Below are 19,953 nucleotides of genomic sequence, written 5' to 3' on the forward strand. Positions count from 1 at the left end.
TTCATAACATTACCCCAGCCCCAGAGAAAGTGTGCATATCTCAGACACAAGGCAGAGGTATTTTTCAGTGCTTACTGGATACGTTTTGACTCCCAAGACAAGAATGTTTGGAGGTGAAAGGCATCTGGTTTAGAATTGAGAACGCGATTTCAGGAGTCTAAGACAGTGGGTTCATAGTGCAGGGTTAGAGTGTTGTAGATTCGCCCCGTGAAAGAGCCATAAGGCAGAGGAAGGAGCACAAGAGCCAGGATGCTTCTCAAGAGAGAGCCTGACCTCTTCGCTGGAATTCAGAGCTAGAGAGAAATTAGGTTGCAACAGGACTGTTGAACCTAAGGCCACCTGCTTTCTGCAGGGATGTAACTAGTTACCACAGGGATGTAACTAGGCCCACACAGGACCGAACCTTGTACTTCTGCAAACCAGTAATGGATGGAGGGTGGGAGAGGACTAAAAGCAGTGGTAGGGCTGGGCGCAATCATTCATGCCTGTAATCTCAGCATTCTGGGAGGCTGAAGTGTGAGAATCACTTCAGCCCAGGAGTTCAAGACTAGACTGGACAACTATAGAGACCCCTGTCTCTACAAAAAAGTCAAAAAATTATCCAAGTGTAGTGGTGTACACCTGTAGTCCCCACTGTTGGAGAGGCTGAGGTGGGAGGATCACTTGAGCCTAGGAGGTTGAGGCTGCCATGAGCCATGATTATCCCAGTGCGTTCTAGTCTGGGCGACAGAGTAAGACTGTCTCAAAAAAGAAAAATAGTAGCGGAAGCTGTATCCATTCTGTTGTGAGCCCTAAGATGGTCCTACCTGCCACCCAGTAGTCCCCTAACACTTGAGATGTGCACTTTTTCCTATCCTAGCCTCACCCCTCCTTATGGAAGGAGAAATTTTTGGAGCAAACAAGTTGTGCCAGTCTTGGGCCCACAGCCCCTCACTGCCTTGCCCATGCTCCCAATGCCCAAAGCTCTGGAATCTCTGCACGCATGGCCCAAGCCTGCTTCCACTGCCTGGCAGGCTGTCTCCCAAGCCCCTGGGCCCATGGGCTGACTCTGCTCCTGGAGTAGCATCCGTAGGCTGAAAAGTGTGGGAGGGAATGAAGGATGCACAGTGCTTGGACATCAAGGATGGGGTATCCCTAGAGCTAGTGGAGGGAGAAGAGAGGTAACAAATCTTGAGGCAGGTTCAGGGTCACCGCATGTCCCCATGTTCAGGGACAAAACACTGACAAGTCTGAGAATTTTAAATTTAAACCAGGTTTCCCAAGTCCTCATAAAGGCACATGTGTCATGGTAGGAGAATAGAACATATTTTAGTGAACAGTTTGTTCTCTTGATGTGTAATTTCTTAATATTGAGACATAAAGTATATGTGAAGTTCCATCTGTCCTCTTGCCTCAGTCCCTGAAAATGTCAGTGTCCACCCTGCATCCTCATGAGTGGCATGAAAACCCAGACACGGGCATTGATGCTGTCCCTGCTGTCCACTCGGGCCATCCATCCACAGGCCCGCATGACCCTCCATGCTTTACTCTGTTTTCCATAATCTGACTCTATGGCTATCATTATGACCCAAAGCAGTCTCTCTCGGACATGAGTTTGTACCCACCCTCAAATAGTCTCAATGGATAAGTGGTAATCCTGCTTCCTCCCCTGTACCTTGGGCTCCACACTGACCACACTTACCCTGTCTGACACCACTGCCATGGGAAGGAGTCAGACGTCTGAACAAGAGGATGGGGTGAGGTAGACCATTGAGAGGAAAACCCTAAGCTTCAGAGAACCTGCAGAACCTAGCAGAAATTTTTTGGTAGTTGCAAATACTGCAAAACTGAATAATAGGAAACTGGATTTGTGAAATATCCTATGTCCTTGACACTCCTAACAAAAAAAACCTGAATGCCATTTGTCAGCCAAGACAGATTTTTAAGGATGCCTGAACTTCTGAGGCACAATTGCTGCCACCAAAACCACCTTTTGGTGATCGCAACAGATAGCTCTGAAAGCATTACGTGGATTTTCATGACTCTTTCACAGACACACAGAATACTAAGTTATTTTGGAGATCTGTTTCTTTCTTTATGCTTTTCCCTTGCTAATTTCTGGAGTCTGGTTGTGTGATGGTATTAAATATTAATACATATTATTAGCACATTTACTATGTATAGAAGGTGTCATGGTATGTTGTTATTTTGATATTAGCCACTGTGCTTCTGCTGACTGTCCACAGGGAATCTGTGGGCTTACAAGGAAGACATTCTTCAGAGGAGGCCATCTGTTCTCCAACCCACTTCCTAAGATAAAGCATGGGAATTTTAAGGCTCTAATCCTACAGCACGTGGATGCAAGGACATGCACAAACATGCAGTGTGGTCAGTTTGCTTCAGTGGTAGATATATTTCACTGGGAGTTTTGCACTTGTTCCCGTGGACTTTTTTCATTGTGTGATCTTCAATGCTGATGTGTTGTCTTGGACAAACACCCAGAGACTTCTCTAGAATTCCAATTCGTGTAAAAATGAAAGGGTTGAGAAACATGATTGGCTAGGGACTTGTAGGGAATAAAGTAGGTTTGTATGCTATAGAGAGAGGAAAGATCTTCAGATCATAGAACTCTGTAAGAAACATTCAACAACAGAGAGAACACATGGACTCCCTAGACTCTTTTATTTCTTTGGTATTTCAAAGTGATATGAAAAAATATATATATTTTTTTCCAGGCCAGGTGCAGTGGCTCATGCCATTCCAGCACTTTGGGAGGCCGAGGCAGTCAGATCACTTGAAGCCAGGAGTTCGAGACCAGCCTGGCCAACATGGCAAAACTCTGTCTCTAATAAAATTACAAAAATCAGCTGGTCATGGTGGTGCACACCTGTGATCTCAGCTACTCAGGTGACTGAGGCAGCAAGAGAATTGCTTGAACCGGGAAGGTGGAGATTGCAGTGAGCCGAGATCACGCCACTGCACTCCAGCCTGGGCAACAGAGTGAGACTCTGTCTCAAAAAAAAAAAAAAAGTTGTTTCCAGCATGTTTTGTGGGTTTACAGCATGGTATGTGTGTTGTTGGCATTTTATCTGATCTAGTGATTCTTAAAGATAGGCGTGGTTCTTCCTATCATCTTATGCTTTAGAGGAAGTCATTCTTTTTTTTTTTTTTTTTTGAGACAGTGTCTCACTCTTACCTAAGCAGGAGTGCAGTTGCATGATTAATGCAGCCTTGACCTTCCAGGCTCAAGCAATTCTTCCACCTCATCCTCCGGAGCGGCTGGGACCACAGATACATGCCACCATGCCCGGCTAATTTTTTGTAGAGATGAGATTTTGCCATGTTGCTGGGCTCAAGCGATCCTCCTGCCTTGGTCTCCCAAAATGCTGAGATTATAGATGTTAGCTGCCACACCTAGCTGAAAAAGTCATTCTTTGAAAACCCTCCTCTTCAGCCTAGATGACTTCTTTGTAAAATCCTATGCGCTTACTCATTCAGCAAACATTTACTGAGCACATACATACCAGGCAGCATGTAAGGTATTAAAGACACCTTTAATACCTGTGAATAGGCAGATGAGATCTCTAATATCTGGTTCCATAAAGGAAGATCTTTTCTTCTTCTCCTCTTCAACCTCCATAGAAATGGAACCCACTAAGTCTAAAATAACAGACCGAACATATGGCTTCCTTTAACTATTCCCGAAGGCAGCATTTCACTGGGTTAAGATAAGAGCCAGAAATATTTTATGTCCTACTAGTGACAAATAATGTGGTTTCATGGATAAAGCACTGGTTTCAGTCTGGAGATCTAGTTTCTTACTTTTGCTATCTTTTATTACTTAAGTGTATGAAGAATCAAATAAAAGCCACCTCTCCAGAGACCTTGTGGTTTAGAATTGGTGAATTAAATATAGTGGTGACCTGGAATTGGTTCTCCCTGCTCACTAGAGCTGTTCGTTAAATTTTCATGAATTTTCCAAGTCTGTTGATGTCACATTGGTAGCTTCAAACCAGCCATGATGGGAGTGTTTACACCACAAAATAGCCAAATGCTAAAACTCGGGGCTTTTATTTCCCAGAAAGCCAGTTGTTAAACATTTTCCTGTACATCACTAAATAAAGGGAAGGGTCAACACCCTAATGGTGAAGGGGAAAGTTTGGAAAGACATCAGCATATTCACGGTCAAAATGAAGGAAAAGAAGCAAATGAGTACGTAAGATTCCAGGCAAGATGTATCCTAGAGGCTAATTTATTATATAAGGATGATGTTCCTCTCTTTTTCCTTCATAGCACTGGTTGTCATAACATTTCGACCCAGAACATTGTATTTTATTGATTTATTTTTAAATAGAGACAGAGCCCCTCACAGGGTCACCCAGGCTGGAGTGCAGTGGTGCAATCTGAGCTCACTGCAGCCTCAATCTCCTGAGCTCAAGAGATCTTCCCTCTTCAGCCTCCCAAGTAGCAGCTGGAGTTACAGGTATGCACCACCACACTGGCCAATAGACCCAGGACATTTTCATGTAACCATGTGGACTTCGTTTATGTTCTTTACTCCACTGATGACATAGGCTGTTAGTAAACAAAACAAAAAACATTGATAGAATAAACAGTATTATGTTTAGAATTTCAATACACCATTGCTGGGCCAAAGAATATTCCTCGAGTTTCTGTGGAGTTGCTTCTACTTTCCTTACTGACTGTCTAAGAATTACAGAATCACTAGTATTGTAGCCATTTCATAATGAAATGGGCAAAGATGCACTCAACAGAATTTGTGATAGATCCAAACATGAATTGATGAATTCTATCTTGTTTGTAATTTTGGAAAGTGAAAAAAACTTGGTCTGAGAAAAATGATACTGATAGAAGAAAACCTGATGACAGCTGTCCCTAACTGTGGACAGTCACACTTGTTATGTACTAAAAAGTGACGGAAGCATCAATCTTACAAAATTTGGACATTCTAAATGTCCCAGAAAATTTGGAACTTCATAGATATAATGAAAACAGCCAACACCTCACAGGGCAGAAACCTTCAACGGTAAAGTTTCATGAAGACAAAAATATTTTGGATCGATCACTTCTCTTTTACAAAGTTTACAAGGAAAGTATTCATTCCTAAAACTATTTTCTATAAAATTAAAATTAACTGAATAGCTATATGAAAAAACAGACTCTCAACCTTCATGCCACACACAAAAATTAGTTTGAGATGGATCATAGATCTATGCATAAAAGCTAAAACTGATCGGGTGCGGTGGCTCACACCTGTAATCCCAGCACTTTGGGAGGCCAAGGCAGGCAGATCACCTGAGGTCAGGAGTTCAAGACCAGCCTGACCAACATGACAAAACTCCGTCTCTACTAAAAATACAAAATTAGCCAGGTGTGGTGGTGGGCGCCTGTAATCCCAGCTACTCGGGAGGCTGAGGTAGGAGAATCGTTTGAACTCGGGAGGTGGAGGTTACGGTGAGCTGAGACCACACCACTGCACTCCAGCCTGGGCAACAAGAGTGAAACTCCATCTCAAAAAAATAAGAAAAGCCAAAACTATAAAGTTTTTAAAACAAAACATAGAATCCTTAACAGCTTTAAGTTCTTATATTAGAAAAGAAGAAAGATACAAAATTAAAATAGAACTCAGAAGAGTTTTAAGCAATTTAACTGCACTGTTTAAGAGAACGGGCCAATGAGTTAAGATGGTTTGCTCAGGAAAATATGTTCTCCATGAAAATTATTAATATTGGTATAATTCCAATTTAAATATCAGTGTTTATTAAACATGAAGTTAAAATATCCTTTGAGGTCACAAAGACCAGATATAAATAACAACGTAAAAACATTTTTACAACAGTCCATAACTGCCCCACAATCAGAAAAACAGAATTAATTGCATTTCATTCAAGTCAGAAACTTAAAAAGAGAGAGAGGGGGAAACATAGCAAAGCCTCCCCTCACCTTTGCAGGGTGACAGGAGAGATCAAAGTATGGCTCTTGTCCATCTTCCTCATCCCTAAATTGAAGCATCTTCCCTCGGATGGTCCACAGGTCTCCCTCTACTGTATTCATCTAAGAAACCCCATCAAAGGTGACAGCTGCAAGTACTGTTCTGGTTTGGTGGGCTTCTTCTTTATCAGTGTGGGCTTTAGTTGATTCTAAGATCTTTGAAGTAAACATCTGGTTGGATGATAGTAAACATCTCAAAGTTCTGCCTGCCTCTGAGAACTCATGGTGTCCTTCATCCTTTGGATGCTATCCTGGTCAAAATGTATTTGATGGAAGGGAATATAAGTCTACCCAAACAGCTCAAGACTCTTCATTGCACATTTAACCTTCACCACCGCAACACACATCCTGTGGTCCAATGGTCTCTCATACCTATTCACTCAGGGTATCTGTTCCCCATAAATTGAGCTGTCATATGAGTTTGTAGGAGCCAAGGAGAAATTTCCCCTTCGTTCTCTGAAGGCTGGATGAAAGACTGACCGACAGAAGGCAGGTTAAGAGGAGAAATGGCACAAACGTTTATTAACATGCCCAAGGGAGAGCTACAGAGTGGTCACCCCCACCCCACTATGGGGCTCAGAAGCTTGTATGCCATCTCGAGGTTACAGAAAGAACGGGTTTTGGATGGTGGCAAAATAGGTGATGGGAGGGGCAGAAGAGGAGGCCTGGCTAGCAAAGGTGGTCTCATCAGGCAGAGGAAACCTCCCAGGTAGCAGCTCTCAGAAAGAAGAGATGGGAAATGGTTCTTTCCCACCTTTGATGGTGCCAGCCTTTCAGTTCATCTTTCCTACATCTGGACAGGGGAGGACCTCAGAGGAAACCTGGCTGCATCCCCAGAAAAGACAGCTTTTTAGCTATTCTTAGATTTCCAACCCTTCTGAATAGCCATCTTGAAAGATGTCAAAGAAGTATATTTTGGGGTGAAATATTTTAGTTTCCTTCAATTTCAAATCCAGCTTTCAGGCATAAGCACTTACTCTGTGACTCTTAACTCTAGTCTGGGCCATTGTCCATCCCCAGTCCAATCAGCTGAGCGGAGGGCCGGGCAGAATCACACCTGCTACGGATCGGGCACAGGGGTGAGTCCCTTTCACTCACACAGGGCATCTGAGTGAGGGCATCTGAGTGAGGAAAGCAGGTCCACAGGCCCTGGTGAACTGGAAGGACCTGCATTTTGCCTGACAGAATCCTCAGAGTGAGCCGTCTGGGGCCATGCTGGAAGGATAACTCAGGGTGGCCAGAGAAGCCTGACATCTACATTTGATGCGCAGTGTTCTGCTTTTGTAAAGTGGCCAACTGCACCCAGTCCTTCGCATATTCCTGGATACAGCATCTCCATGCACGCCGGCCTGATTGCCAGCTGCCACCTTTATATGAGGGCTGTCTTTGGCTACTAGAGCCCATTCTACCCACGCAGGGACTTGTTGGAAGTTCCGGTGAACTAAGACCCTCTGGAAGCAGCTCTCAGTCAATGACTCAGGACAGTTGATGAACAAATACCCCAGCTCCCCACTTGCCTCACTTGAGACAATTTGGATGCACGGCTGTCACTGACTCCCAGGGCTCCCCTGAGGGACTAGAGTCCAGCTGCTCACAGTGGTTCCTTGCTTGGTTATGCACCTTGTACTCGTTGCCCTGCCTTCCCTTTGTCACAATCCCATACCCTACAAGTGTTGAAGTCACCACTGAGAAACTACCTGGGCATGAATCTCTGTCTTGGGATCTGGAGACAGTTAATTCAAAAACATTTTAAATGCAGGCAGGGCACAATGGTTCACATGTGTTATCCCAGCACTGGGAGGCCAAGGTTGGCAGATCACTTGAGGCCAGGAGTTCAAGAGCAGTCTAGCCAACACGGTGAAACCCTGTCTCTTCTATAAATACAAAAATTAGCCGGACATGGTGGTGCACACCTGTAGTCCCAGCTACCTGGGAGGCTGAGGCACAAGAATCACTTGAACCCAGGAGGTAGAAGTTGCAGTGAGCCAAGATGGTGCCACTGCACTCCAGCCTGGGCAACAGAGCAAGACTCTGTCTCAAAATAAATAAATAAATAAATAAATGCATTACTTAATATATTGTGTCTGCAGTGTGGACTCAATCTGAAAGCTGCCAGATTACAACCTCTAATGAAAAATAATCACCTACATAGACTCTTTTACCATCATAGACAGAGAACCTTGGAAAAGAAAGCTCTAAACTCAAGTGCTAACAGATTGATGAGTAGACCCTGAGGCAATGCCAGAGTGTGTGGCTTCTTTGTCCATGGGACTCTGTGGATTAAGAGCTGAGTTGGCTTATGACACTTCTGCATTGTATTGTATGAAGTTACTGCACGCGTTTGTTGTGTGACCACTGATCACGTGGAGCTTTTCGAGTGAGGAGGTTTGGAAATATTGTTGACCCTTGAACAACATAGGTTTTCAAACTGCACTAGTCCATGTATACACAAATTTTTTCAATAAACACTTCTGGGGGAGATTTGCACCAACCGGAAAAAACACACAAGTTGTGTAGCCTAGAAATACTGAAAAAAATTAAGAAAATGCTAAATATCTTATGAATGCATAACATATGTGTTAATTGGCTGTTTATGTTATCAGTAAGGCTTCTGATCAATAGTAGGCTCTTTGTAATTAAGTTTTGGGGAGTTAAAAGTTGTACTCAGATTTTTGACAGCTCGGGGACTCAGAACCCTTACTCCATCCATTGTTCAAGGGTCAACTGTATATAGACTTTTCAATGACCTTGCGGGTAGCCAAGGGATAGCTACCCCTCTTCCCATGCTCAGTCATATTCCAAGTGAGTAGAGTCCATCAGCCCTGAGGCCTGGGCCATGGGTGCAGGAGAAGTCATCAGTCAAGAGAGGAATAAGGGATGCCTGCAGGGGTGGGGAAGAAGGATGCTGCAGGAGGCTAATTCTTAAATGGCCCAAGGGGGAAAATGAGGGCATTGGCTAGGAGATGAGAGAAGTTTCCTACTCCATAAAGGGAGGACTTTTTTTTTCCCCTGGTCTCACTCTGTTACCCAGACTGGAGTTCAGTGGAGCGATAATGGCTCCCAGCACCTTTGACCTCCTGGGTTCAGGCAGTCCTCCTGCTTCAGCTTCCCAAGTAGCTGGGACCCTAGGCACGCACCACCATGCCTGGCTCATGTTTTTATTATTATTTGTAGAGACAGGGTCTCCCTATGTTGCCTGGGCTGATCTTGAACTCCTGACCTCAAGTGATCCTCCCACCTCACCCTCCCAAAGTGCTGGGATTACAGGCATGAGCCACCATGTCCTGCCAGAAAAGGAGGACTTTCTAACCAGCAGAGGAGCCACCTGTTGCCCTCAGGTGGCCACATGGCCAGTAGCTACATGGGTACCAGCAGGGCTTCTGTGGTGTGGACATGGTGAGAGTTTCTATGAGTTTGTGAACCAGTTTTCCAAGGAAAGAAGGGGTAGACTTCCAATGGAATTAGCCCCATTTACAGGCCAGTCCTGTAAGTGGCAGAAATTAGTTTTACCCACCCCACTCTACACTGTTAAAAAAAAAAAAAAAAGGTTATTCTCAGCAAAATTGAGGCACTGGATATTGTTCCTAATTCCATATTTTAAATACTTTTTAATTTTTTTATGTTAAAGATAGGGTCTCACTATATTGTCCAGGCTGGTCTCAAACTCCTGGCCTCAAGCAATCCTTCTGCCTTGGCCTCCTAAAGTGCTTGGGATTATTGGGATACAGGCATGAGCCACAGCACCCGACCAACAATAGTTTTTAAATAGGATTAGGACCAGGCATAGTGGTTTACACCTGTAATCCCAGCACTTTGGGAAGCCAAAGTGGAAGGATTGCTTGAGGCCAGGAGTTTGAGACCAGCCTGGGCAACATAGGGAGGGAGACTTGGTCTCTACAGAATAAAAATAAAAAGATGAGTTGAATGTGGTGGCATACACTGGTAGTCTCAGCTTTCGGGAGACTGAGGCGGGAGAATCACTTTAGCCCAGGAGGTCGAGGTGCAGTGAGCCGTGACTGCAGCAATGCACTCCAGCCTGGGCAACAGAGTGAGACCCTGTCTCAAAAACAATAATTAAAATTAAAATTAAAACACTGTTGCTGAGTAAGGGGGCTGGGAATACAGTTCTTTGCATATGACTTCTTTCTTTCTCATAAATTAGCTTCTCTTTTCAATGAAAAGTTTTCATGACCTTCAAACTTAACATTTTTTTTTTTTAAATGACTATTGGGTGAGGGAAAACCTGTGTCAAGCAGTGATCCAAGACACTTTAAAAATTTCTTTTAATTCACATAGTTCGAATTGTCAAGTCTGATCCTGGAATAACATTTTTCTGTCCAACGTGTAAAATATTGGGTAATACAAAGATAATTATGGAAATATTCAGAAAATTTCCCTGGACCCAGACACACAGCCACCTCCACTTCCTCCTACCTCTCTTAGAAAAAAACAAAAAGCATTAAAAGGAGAGATGACCTGTCTCCCTGGGAGCTCATTAAGGGACCAGGCAAAAAAGTGAGATACATTACTTAGATTCGGACTTGACCTGACAGGTCCCCTAGGGCGAATCACTTCTTCCTATTTCGGTCAATTTGACTGTAAAATAATTACAGTAACGAGGTCTTGTTTACTGAGACTGAAGTCAGTGCTGCCTCGCCTCATTCAACAGCTAGAGAGAGAAACTGAAGATTGTGATTAGAAAGCTTCTGTAGCCAACCTCAGGCAGTGCGGATTTGAGAATCCAGGACTTGAGTACACTAAGTGTCTTTTTAAGTCAGACCTGTGAGTAGTGGAATCCGATATAATTGCTTTTGCTGCTTCTCTTGTGGATTTGCACTTGTAACCTAAAGTAAATAAAATAGGATAAAATAGAAAGCTGGGATGGGGGCAAGGGGAGAAGAGATTGGGCTGATGTTGGTCAAAGGATACAAACTTTCGGTTCAGAAGGAGGAATAAGTCCAAGAGCTGTATTGTGCAACACGGTGACTGTGGTCAAAACCAATGTATTGCATATCTGAAAATTGCGGCCGGGCGCAGTGGCTCATGCCTATAATCCCAGCACTTTGGGAGGCCAAGGCAGGCAGATCACTTGAGGTCAGGAGTTCAAGACCAGCCTGGCCAACATGGTAAAACCCCATATCTACCAAAAAATACAAAAATTAGCCAGGCATGATGGTGCACGCCTGTAATCCTGGCTACTTGGGAGGCTGAGGCAGGAGAATCCCTTGAACCCTGGAGGTGGAAGCTGCAGTGAGCTGAGATCATGCCACTGCACTGCAGCCTGGGCAACAAAGTAAGACCCTGTTCTCCATGCCCCCCCCCAAAAAAAAAAGTAAAAAGAAAAGAAAAGAAAATATTCAAAGAGAAGAGATTTTAAGTGCATAAGTGCACTCAGGACAAGTAAAAAGCATATGAGGTAATACATATGTTAATTAATTAGCTTCACTTAGCCATTCTGCAGTATGTATACCTATGTATTTCAAGATGTCATGCTGTATACCATAAATATATACAATTTTTACTGGTCAACTAATAAAATAAAATCCTTGACTCAAAATAGGAACGTTACTTTGGACCAAAGAAATTAAGAGAAGAAAAGAGGAGCGGAGGAGACGGGATGGGAAGGGTGGAGAAGGGAGAGTAGAGGTGGGCGGGGAAGGGGCGAGAGGGGAGGGAAGAGGAGGGAACAGTCTTGTCCTTAATGCTTCTCAAGCTCTCTATCTTGCCAAGATCTGGCCTGTGGCCCAGCACAGCAAAACCTGGAAAAGTGCCAGTGACTCAACCCAGTTCCATTGATCAGTGAACTGGAAATCGGGGACTCTGTGTTTCAACCCCAGTCGGCCAGCCCACAGCCAGGGTCCAGGTGGCGGCCTCAGCTCCTGGCCTCAGTGGCTGTCGGTAGAATGGGTTGGAGAACCAGCCTCCAGCGATCTCACATAGCAAGCAGGCAGCGCAGCCTGGAGCCCAGCCAGGGGACGCAGGAATCCTTTCTGTTTTTTACGGACAGACTTTGCTTTACCACAGCGGTCGCTCTTGGGGCCACACGGAAAGCCACCACTAAGTTTACTATAAAGTGACAGAGGCTGGTGTCTCTGGGAGAATGAGGAATAGTCACTTCCTGCCTTTGTCCATTAGCGCCGACCAAAGCGACCAGCTCCGTTTACATTCTTTCAGTGGTGTTGTTGAAAAGGCTTGGCAGCTCCCAAATGTTTGCAGTGTCCTTGGTCCTATAGGGCTGCCTTCTTCTGCTCTTTTTTTTTTTTTTTTTTTTTTTTTGCTAGCCTTTAGCTAGTATCTGGAAAGATCTACCAGACGTGTTGGACTCATTTTCTCAAGAATCCACTTTACCCTTCAGGGAAGCCAGGAAAAGAACACGCTTCCAACCAGTACAAGTCTGGAGGAATTTCACAGCCTCTCAAACTACGGTACCCTTTTTGTTTCTTAGTCCAGCCTGTTACTGGGGTGGTTTTAGGAAGAAGCTGCTGGGGTGACATCTGCGGGGAGGCATGGGGAACCGCAGGTGAAAAGAAGTTATTGTTTTAAATTGTATTAAATTGCTGGCAATATTGAGTCAAGGTGTCTAAGGTTATGGTTTGGGGAAGAAAATTATAGCTAGCTATAGCTACTATGGAAAGATCTTAAACCAGAACTTCTTTGGGACCCTTAAGAACTTTTCTTTTTTTTTGAGACAGAGTGTTACTCTGTCGCCTAGGCTGAAGTGCAGTGGTGTGATCATGGCTCACTGTAGCCTCAACCTCCTGGGCTCAAGTGATCCTCCCTCCTGAGTAGCTGGGGCTACAGGAGCATGCCACCACGCTCATCTAATTTTTTTTTTTTTTAATTTTTTGTAGAGACAAGGTCTCGCTATGTTGCCCAGACTAGTCTCAAACTTGTGGGTTCAAGTGATTCTCCCACCTTGGCTTCCCAAAATGCTGGTCATGAGCCACTGCACAGACAAAGAACTTTATTTTTCTGACCAAGAACTTTATTTTTAAAAATAATAAAAGCTATATACTGTCTGCTTGAACTATTGGATGGCCCCCAGCATTGAATCCTGTGGGAGGTACGTGCTGCTGCACCTGGCGGTATGTTCCTGTCACCTGCTCTCATTTCCCTCTTGGAGCAGCTTATGAAGGAGAGATGCCACCTGCATCTTTTGAAATGTGATGGATATGCCTGCCCTGAGCAGAATCCAAACTGGATGGTGAATTGAGGACTGCTGGAGGTGAAAGTGTGCACATGCAGTTTTCAGGCAGCTAATTAAAATAAACTAGTACACTTCTGGAACCTAAACTGCTCCAATGCTATAGGCAAAATTCCCTGCCTGCCATGGCTCATCAGAAAGAGTTTGTATATGGAAAACTTCAGAACAGAACAAAGAAACTTAAGTCTAGATGAGGAATGAAGTCTTGGCTGTCTTTTAGCAATTCCTGAACTGCCAGGTGACATCAAATCCCCCGCCGAAAAAAAAGTCTGAAATAAAAAGAATTCCAGACATTAGGCCTGGTTTAAAGCAGGATATGCTTTTTTATTTGTGTGCTTCTGGGTCTAAACAGGTCATGGTTTGCTCCCCAAGGTGACAGTGTGGCTCCATTCCGCCCCTAGTTCTGAGCACGGCACTGTGATTTCTTTCTGGAGTCGCTCCAACCTGTGGCCTTTGCTAATGAGTGATGAACCCCAAACCTGAACTTCTAGAGTCAGCAAATCACACACTGCCTTCTCAGGAGGTTTCTGGAACATTGGCCTTCATCCCAGCAGGATCACAAGTGGAAAGAAACACAGGGAAGACACCATCGAATCTTTAAAGTGGCCACAGCACGGAGCAATGACACAAAGAGACGATGGTTCTGGAAGGAGGGGTGGGATGCCCTGTGTCATTCTTGTTTTCTAGATGGGATTCCGTGCAGGGGTCATCACAACTCACTGTGAGTGCAAGCAGGGGGCGAATCATGGGGCCGAAAAAAAAACCTCTCTGCAAAGATCCTTGCTCACTCACTCATATGCACTTCTCAGCTATAAATTCATGCTTTTCCACTTGTTGAAACATCCCTAACCGTCGCCCTCAATGTCCTGTTTGTGTCGCTGGCTCTCTGCCACTCAGCTAATAATGAAACAGCCTCAGTGAACCTGCAGCAGCAGCTGCCTTAGCTTCGGTGCCTACCCATCCCTGCAGCTGAACCACTTTGAATATTCCTTGATGGTGCAAGAGACAGTCTCACTATTTCCTTCACTGGCCCTCCTCTGTGTCCGTCACGGTTGGCATGAGTTACATCCTGTGCATGTTATGGGGAGAAGGGATGAATGAGGAAAGACAGGGTGGTTTTATACTTGATCCTGGGACAGTCACTGGGTAAGGAAGGGTTTGGGGGTGCTCCCTTTAATGCACAAAGGCCTGAGCCAGGTCAGCTGGCAGAGGTGTGTATATGTTTAACTTAGAACTGAATGTTGAAGGCTTTGTGGCCCAAAGGGAAGAATTATTGGGATCTGATGCCCTAGCAGGGGAAATTCCAAGCCCAAAAAGCCGCAGTTGGAATTCGGAACTGTGTTGTTACCCTGCCTCTAAGTTTTCCTCTACGTTCAACTCCCCTTTTTTGGATGATTGTGAAGCTGTTTACATGTTGTCCTCTTCTGTGAACTGATCCCTGTAAACAGTGACAGGATTTTATCCAAATATTTCTGATTTCTAAGGGAAAAATAGAGCGATTACTTCCCAGTGCCCTTCTGTTGACCTTGCCTGGGGGAGAGGCCCTGCAGAACTAAGGATGACCTCACCCCCTTCCAGCAGGATTTCCTGGGATGTACAGAACCTCCTTCTTCAGCTGTTCCTCTGTGATCAGCCACAGTCAATCTATAAGCTTTCAGAGCAGATGATGGGCACATCTAATATTGGTTCCATTCACATTTCAGCGTGAGGTCAAACACAAAGTAATCATTATGCTTCCTGGAGTCCCAAGGACCTTCTACGTCAGCGGCAGCGGTGGGAGGTGGGCTGGCGAGGTGGGGCCGTCTAGGAACTGTGCTGGTGGGGACAGGAAATTGGGCTGAAGGGAGATGTAAGGGCTTGGTGAGAAATAAATGGCACTGTGTTGTTGACGGAAAAAGATCTTGGCAGGACTGTTGTTGTGAGTGTTCTGTGGCTTAGAAAGGAATTTCCTACAGGCTGGACTAACCATTAAAAATGTCTCTACCTTCAGGAGTCCCCGGCGTGCAGTGGAGCCCCGCTGGGGGAAATGTCAGCTTGGACCATGGGCGCCCGCGGTCTGGACAAGCGAGGAAGTTTCTTTAAGGTAAAAGGAAGCCTTGATTGGGATCTCAAATCATCGGCTTGCTGCCTTAGCCTGGGAGCTGCAGTGCTCCGTGGAGCTGCTGAGGGAAGTCTGCTCTCTCAGCCAGCGCCGGCTAAGGGAGCTTGCCTGAGCCCGGTCGCTGATTGTTACCAGGGCTTATAACAGGTTGCGGGGTCTGTGATTTAGCGCTTTCATACAGGCAGAGGACTTGGGCACGGAGAGGGGCCGCGCTGCGCAAGACGGATGAGGCTGTCTTTATTTGAGAGCTGCTCAGTTTGTCCTTTTCCAGCTGCAGGGTTTTATGGTGGACGCTGGACTTTGCTTTCCAGTGAATCAGTGCTGTTGTCCATGTGTTCTCTGCTTGGCTTGTTTGTGTGAATCACTGAAGGGCTCCAAAACAAAAACAAAAACAAAAACAGCTTCCTGGGTCTCACCTTAGAATGATGTTATTTTCTGAAATATTTTATCAAACATCCCCAAAGGCTTCTTATGATAACGAGAAAGCATGATTACAACTGTCTAACTCTTCTGTGTTCATGTTGATGTTAATGGGACTAAATTACCTTGTGAGCTTAATGAGATAAGATTTTAAACGGGTGTTTTATGTACTCTGTGTGTGTGTATTTAATGAAGACTTGGTGGTCGCTTCTAATTTACACTTGGGAATCAATTCCCCTCTTGTGGCTTTTTGCTTTGTTTCCTTTCATTCGCCTTCGAATTAAGGCGTCCTCAGTATAGAAAATTTTGAAAATACAGAATTATGTTTAAAAAGGTAGAAAAATGGAAGTAAAATATGCACTTGGAATCTGTCATAGACAGGTGTTCCAACACCAGGTCTTGTCCGCAGAGAAGGAAGATGGAGGAGATTTTATTACTGAGGACAAGTGACTATGTTTAACAATTAACCACCTTTTATGGGATGGAAGTATCTACTAACATTTATTTGTATGTTTCCTGTTTCCAAGAGCCCTAAACTGATATATTGTGTCAACTGTTGACTCTACAAAAAAGTCCATCAGAAGAACCTGTTGATAAAGCAAAGTTCATGAGATTTACTGAAATAAGGAAGAACATCACCAGGACACAGTCTTATTCATGCCTAAGCCAGGGGAGATTAAGAGGCAGATTTATAGGATTCGGGGATCTAGGTCCAAGTCCTTCAAGCTGCATTTTTCATGGTGGAGAACTAATTTGATTTCAGTGACATCTATGTCACAATAGCTTGGGATTGGTGGATACAGCAAGACTAGGATATTGAAGTGGCTCTTGACAAGTAAACCCTTGTTTGATAAGTGAGTTGTTTTCCCAGGTGAACAAAATTGTTTGCCAGGACAAATTATTGTGTAGACATTTCCTGCAGCAAACAGTGAAGTTATTTATTGATTTACAGCCTTAATTTTCTGGGCAAGAAGATCCTGGAAGAAAGAGTTAAGTTATGTTGACACAGATGGTCTCAATTATCAATCCTAATAGTTAAGCTTTGCAGACAATCTCAATTCTCAAATGATTTACTCAGTTTTGATCAAACCTGTATAACCTCCACCCACAGGAGGCAGATGAGAGCAAGGAGCTCCTCAAGTCCCCTGTAGATCAAGAGCTAAGCCCACCAGACTGCCCAATTGTCATCCTCCAGGTTCCTGGGTTGCATCTGATGCTGAGATATTTATTTTCCCCTGTTAAGAGGGATGATCCAAAACCTCTCCTTAACCCAAAGCACTGTCTAGATCAGCCTAAATATTGGCTAGTCCATAATTACCACCTTATGATGGGGAAGCACTGTGGAGCTGTATCTTACGTAGCAGTTAAATTTTAAAGTCAAGGCAAAAGAAGAAAATGGAGGCCAGCCACGGTGGTTCACGCCTATAATCCCAGCACTTTGGGAGGCCGAGGTGGGCGGATCACTTGAGATCAGGAGCTTGAGACTAGCCTGGCCAACATGGCGAAACCCTGTCTCTACTAAAAATACAAAACTTAGCTGGGTGTGGTGGCCTGCACCTGTAATCCCAGCTACTTAGGAGGCTGAGGCAGGAGAATCGTTTGAACCTGGGAGGCGGAGGTTGCAGTGAGCCAAGATCACACCACTGCACTCCAGCCTGGGCGACAGAGCAAGACTCCATCTATAAACAAACAAACAAACAAAAAGGGCTGGGTGCAGTGGCTCACGTCTGTAATCCCAGCACTTTGGGAGGCCGAAGCGGGAGGATCACGAGGTCAGGAGATCAAGACCATCCTGGCTAACACGGTGAAACCCCATCTCTACTAAAAATACAAAAAGTTAGCCAGGCATGGTGGTGGGCGCCTGTAGTCCCAGCTACTCGGGAGGCTGAGGCAGGAGAATGGCGTGAACCTGGAAGGCGGAGCTTGCAGTGAGGCAAGATCGCACCCCTGCACTCCAGCCTGGGCGACAGAGCGAGAGTCCATCTCAAAAAAGAAGAAGAAGAAGAAGAAGAAGGAGAAGGAGAAGGAGGAGGAGGAGGAGGAGGAGGAGGAGGAAGAAAATGGAGTACAAAGTTGCCTTTGAACATTTCTTAGGGAGGTGCCCTGTGGGGCCCAATGTACCACCTATCATCAAGTCCACTGGAGCAAGTTTTTCCTGCAGTTCTAAGAAAATCACATTTGTTTTTATCTGAGTTTTCAGTGGGTCAGCAGTTAAGTCATTGACTTGTATTTCTGGGCTATCCTGTAGGAAAGAACCAATCAGGTGAGAGGTGAGAGGCCTGCCTGACCCCGCCAAGGGTGAGACCTGTCATGTAACCTCTCCTGGGTCAAATACCCATGAAAATACTGGCAAAGGCGCCTGCACTATTTAACTTGTCTATAATTTTGTGGTTTTGGCAGAGTTTAAATTGTTTAATTTATTTAAGTCAGGTGCTCCATGTAAATGATATAGTTACTTTATACTTCTTACTTTCCTATTTCTTTCTTTCTTAGAACTCCTGGGCTCAGGCAGTCCTCCCACCCTGGCCTCCCAAAGTGCTGGGATTATAGGCCTGAGCCACCACACCCACCTCCTTCCTCTTCCTTCTAGACATGGTTATTCTTTGCTGTGACTATTCCGTGATTAGTCACCAGCATTCACATGTAATTATCTGTGAGGAGTAGTAAACTGCCCTTTGGATATTCAGTGCTGACTCTTGTAGGTTCATTTGTAACCAGCTGGAGGGGAGTTCCGTGCTGAGATGGGTTGTCACCCAGTGGGCACCTTCTGGGACCCACTGGCCCTGCTCTGAGTCACCATGCTTTATTTCAGTTCTCACCTGTTAAGCACCCATGAATAGCCAAGCTTTGTACGTGGCCAGGGAGAGAAAAAGCAGAAGCCGCCGCTAACCTCAAGGAGCTTTCAGTCTGGTAGCAGATAAAGATGTTAATCAAATAATCACAGCACCAGACACATAATTATAAATCGTTTTTTAAAAATGCTTCATGGGAGATGTAAAAGGAGTGCTGAGAGTATATAACTAATCTGGGGTTGCAGAGAAATCTTTCCTGAGGAAGCGGCCTTTGACTTGAGAGCTGAGGTTGACATTATACCATTTAGGAAGGTGGTTGGAGCTAAGTTTTGGAGTGACTCTTGATGCTACTACAACGCACATCTCAGCAGACACCAGTGATGCCCTACAACTGGAGAGGATGCTTTCATAAAGCGTGAGGTTTCCTGGTCACATTCTTGGCTCACAGCTGAATTCCACATGAGTATTATACCTCTCTTGGCTATTAGTGCTCATGTGACTTTGTGTAAAGCACAGATGATTGGAAGGCAACCATTGGACCTCTTTTTCATCATTGTCCTCCTCATCCAGTTTGTGTTTCTAAACCAGAGTTGCTAACCACTAGTAGAGAGCCTTGATTTGTGGTTTCCCATCTGTCCTGGCTCATGGACATGACTCAGATAGGCTGGAGGACATGAGGTGTGTGGATAACACACAGATTATGTGAGCATTCTGGGATCACTGAGATGCCCCGTGGTTACTGCGGAATCGCATCCTGGAAGCTCCAGCCACATCCATCCTATGCAGATCAACCCATTTTCCAGTCACTCATAGCACCATTGTTAATTTTCCACAACCATCTGGGAAAAACAGTATCTTCCTGCTCCACAAAACACATGGCATGGCCGGGTGCCATGGCTCACGCCTGTAAATTGTAGCATTTTGGGAGGCCGAGGCAGGCAGATCACTTGAGGTCAGGAGTTTGAGACCAGCCTGGCCAACATGGTGAAACCCTGTCTCTACTAAAAATACAAAAACTAGCCAGGTGTGGTGATGGGTGCCTGTAATCCCAGCTACTCAGGAGGCTGAGGCAGGAGAATGGCTTGAACCCAGGAGATGGAGGTTGCACTGAGCCAAGATGGTGCCACCGCCCTCCAGCCTGGGCAACAGAGCAAGACTGTGTCTCAAAAAACAACAAAAACAACAACAAAACACATGGTAGGGGAGAAGGGGTAACACCCTGGACATGGTAGCCAAAGTGACCTGCTTTTAAGTAATAAATGTGAACACCTACTGCTGTCAGATTTCAAAGGTATATTGAACGAAAGAGTTTGTATAAGAAAGATGTCATCTAGGCTGGGAAAGCTATTGGTAGTCTTGAATTAGGGGCAGAGATGCTCAAAGTTATCTTTGATCCCCCCTTTCCCTGAATCCCATAGCTTCCCCCAAGCCACCCCCACTCCCCT

The 19,953-nt window shown here is 44.9% G+C and overlaps 1 protein-coding gene across 2 annotated transcripts in view; it reads left to right on the top strand.

Annotated features, from left to right (window-relative positions):
- The window catches only part of RIN2 (Ras and Rab interactor 2), a 252,268-nt gene that overhangs the window by 119,424 nt on the left and 112,891 nt on the right, over nt 1-19,953 (top strand). Inside the window, exons 1-2 of one of the 2 annotated variants that reach the window (XM_011963051.1) lie at nt 11,947-12,416; nt 15,186-15,278. In XM_011963051.1, the coding sequence (XP_011818441.1) occupies nt 15,222-15,278 (57 nt within the window). In that variant the 5' untranslated portion in view covers nt 11,947-12,416; nt 15,186-15,221. Of the gene's footprint in view, nt 1-11,946; nt 12,417-15,185; nt 15,279-19,953 lie in introns of those variants that run through there. The other variant, XM_011963061.1, reaches the window with a different exon arrangement.

The sequence above is a fragment of the Colobus angolensis genome, unplaced genomic scaffold (genome assembly GCF_000951035.1).
Source record: "Colobus angolensis palliatus isolate OR3802 unplaced genomic scaffold, Cang.pa_1.0 Scaffold117, whole genome shotgun sequence".
Lineage (NCBI taxonomy): Eukaryota > Metazoa > Chordata > Mammalia > Primates > Cercopithecidae > Colobus > Colobus angolensis.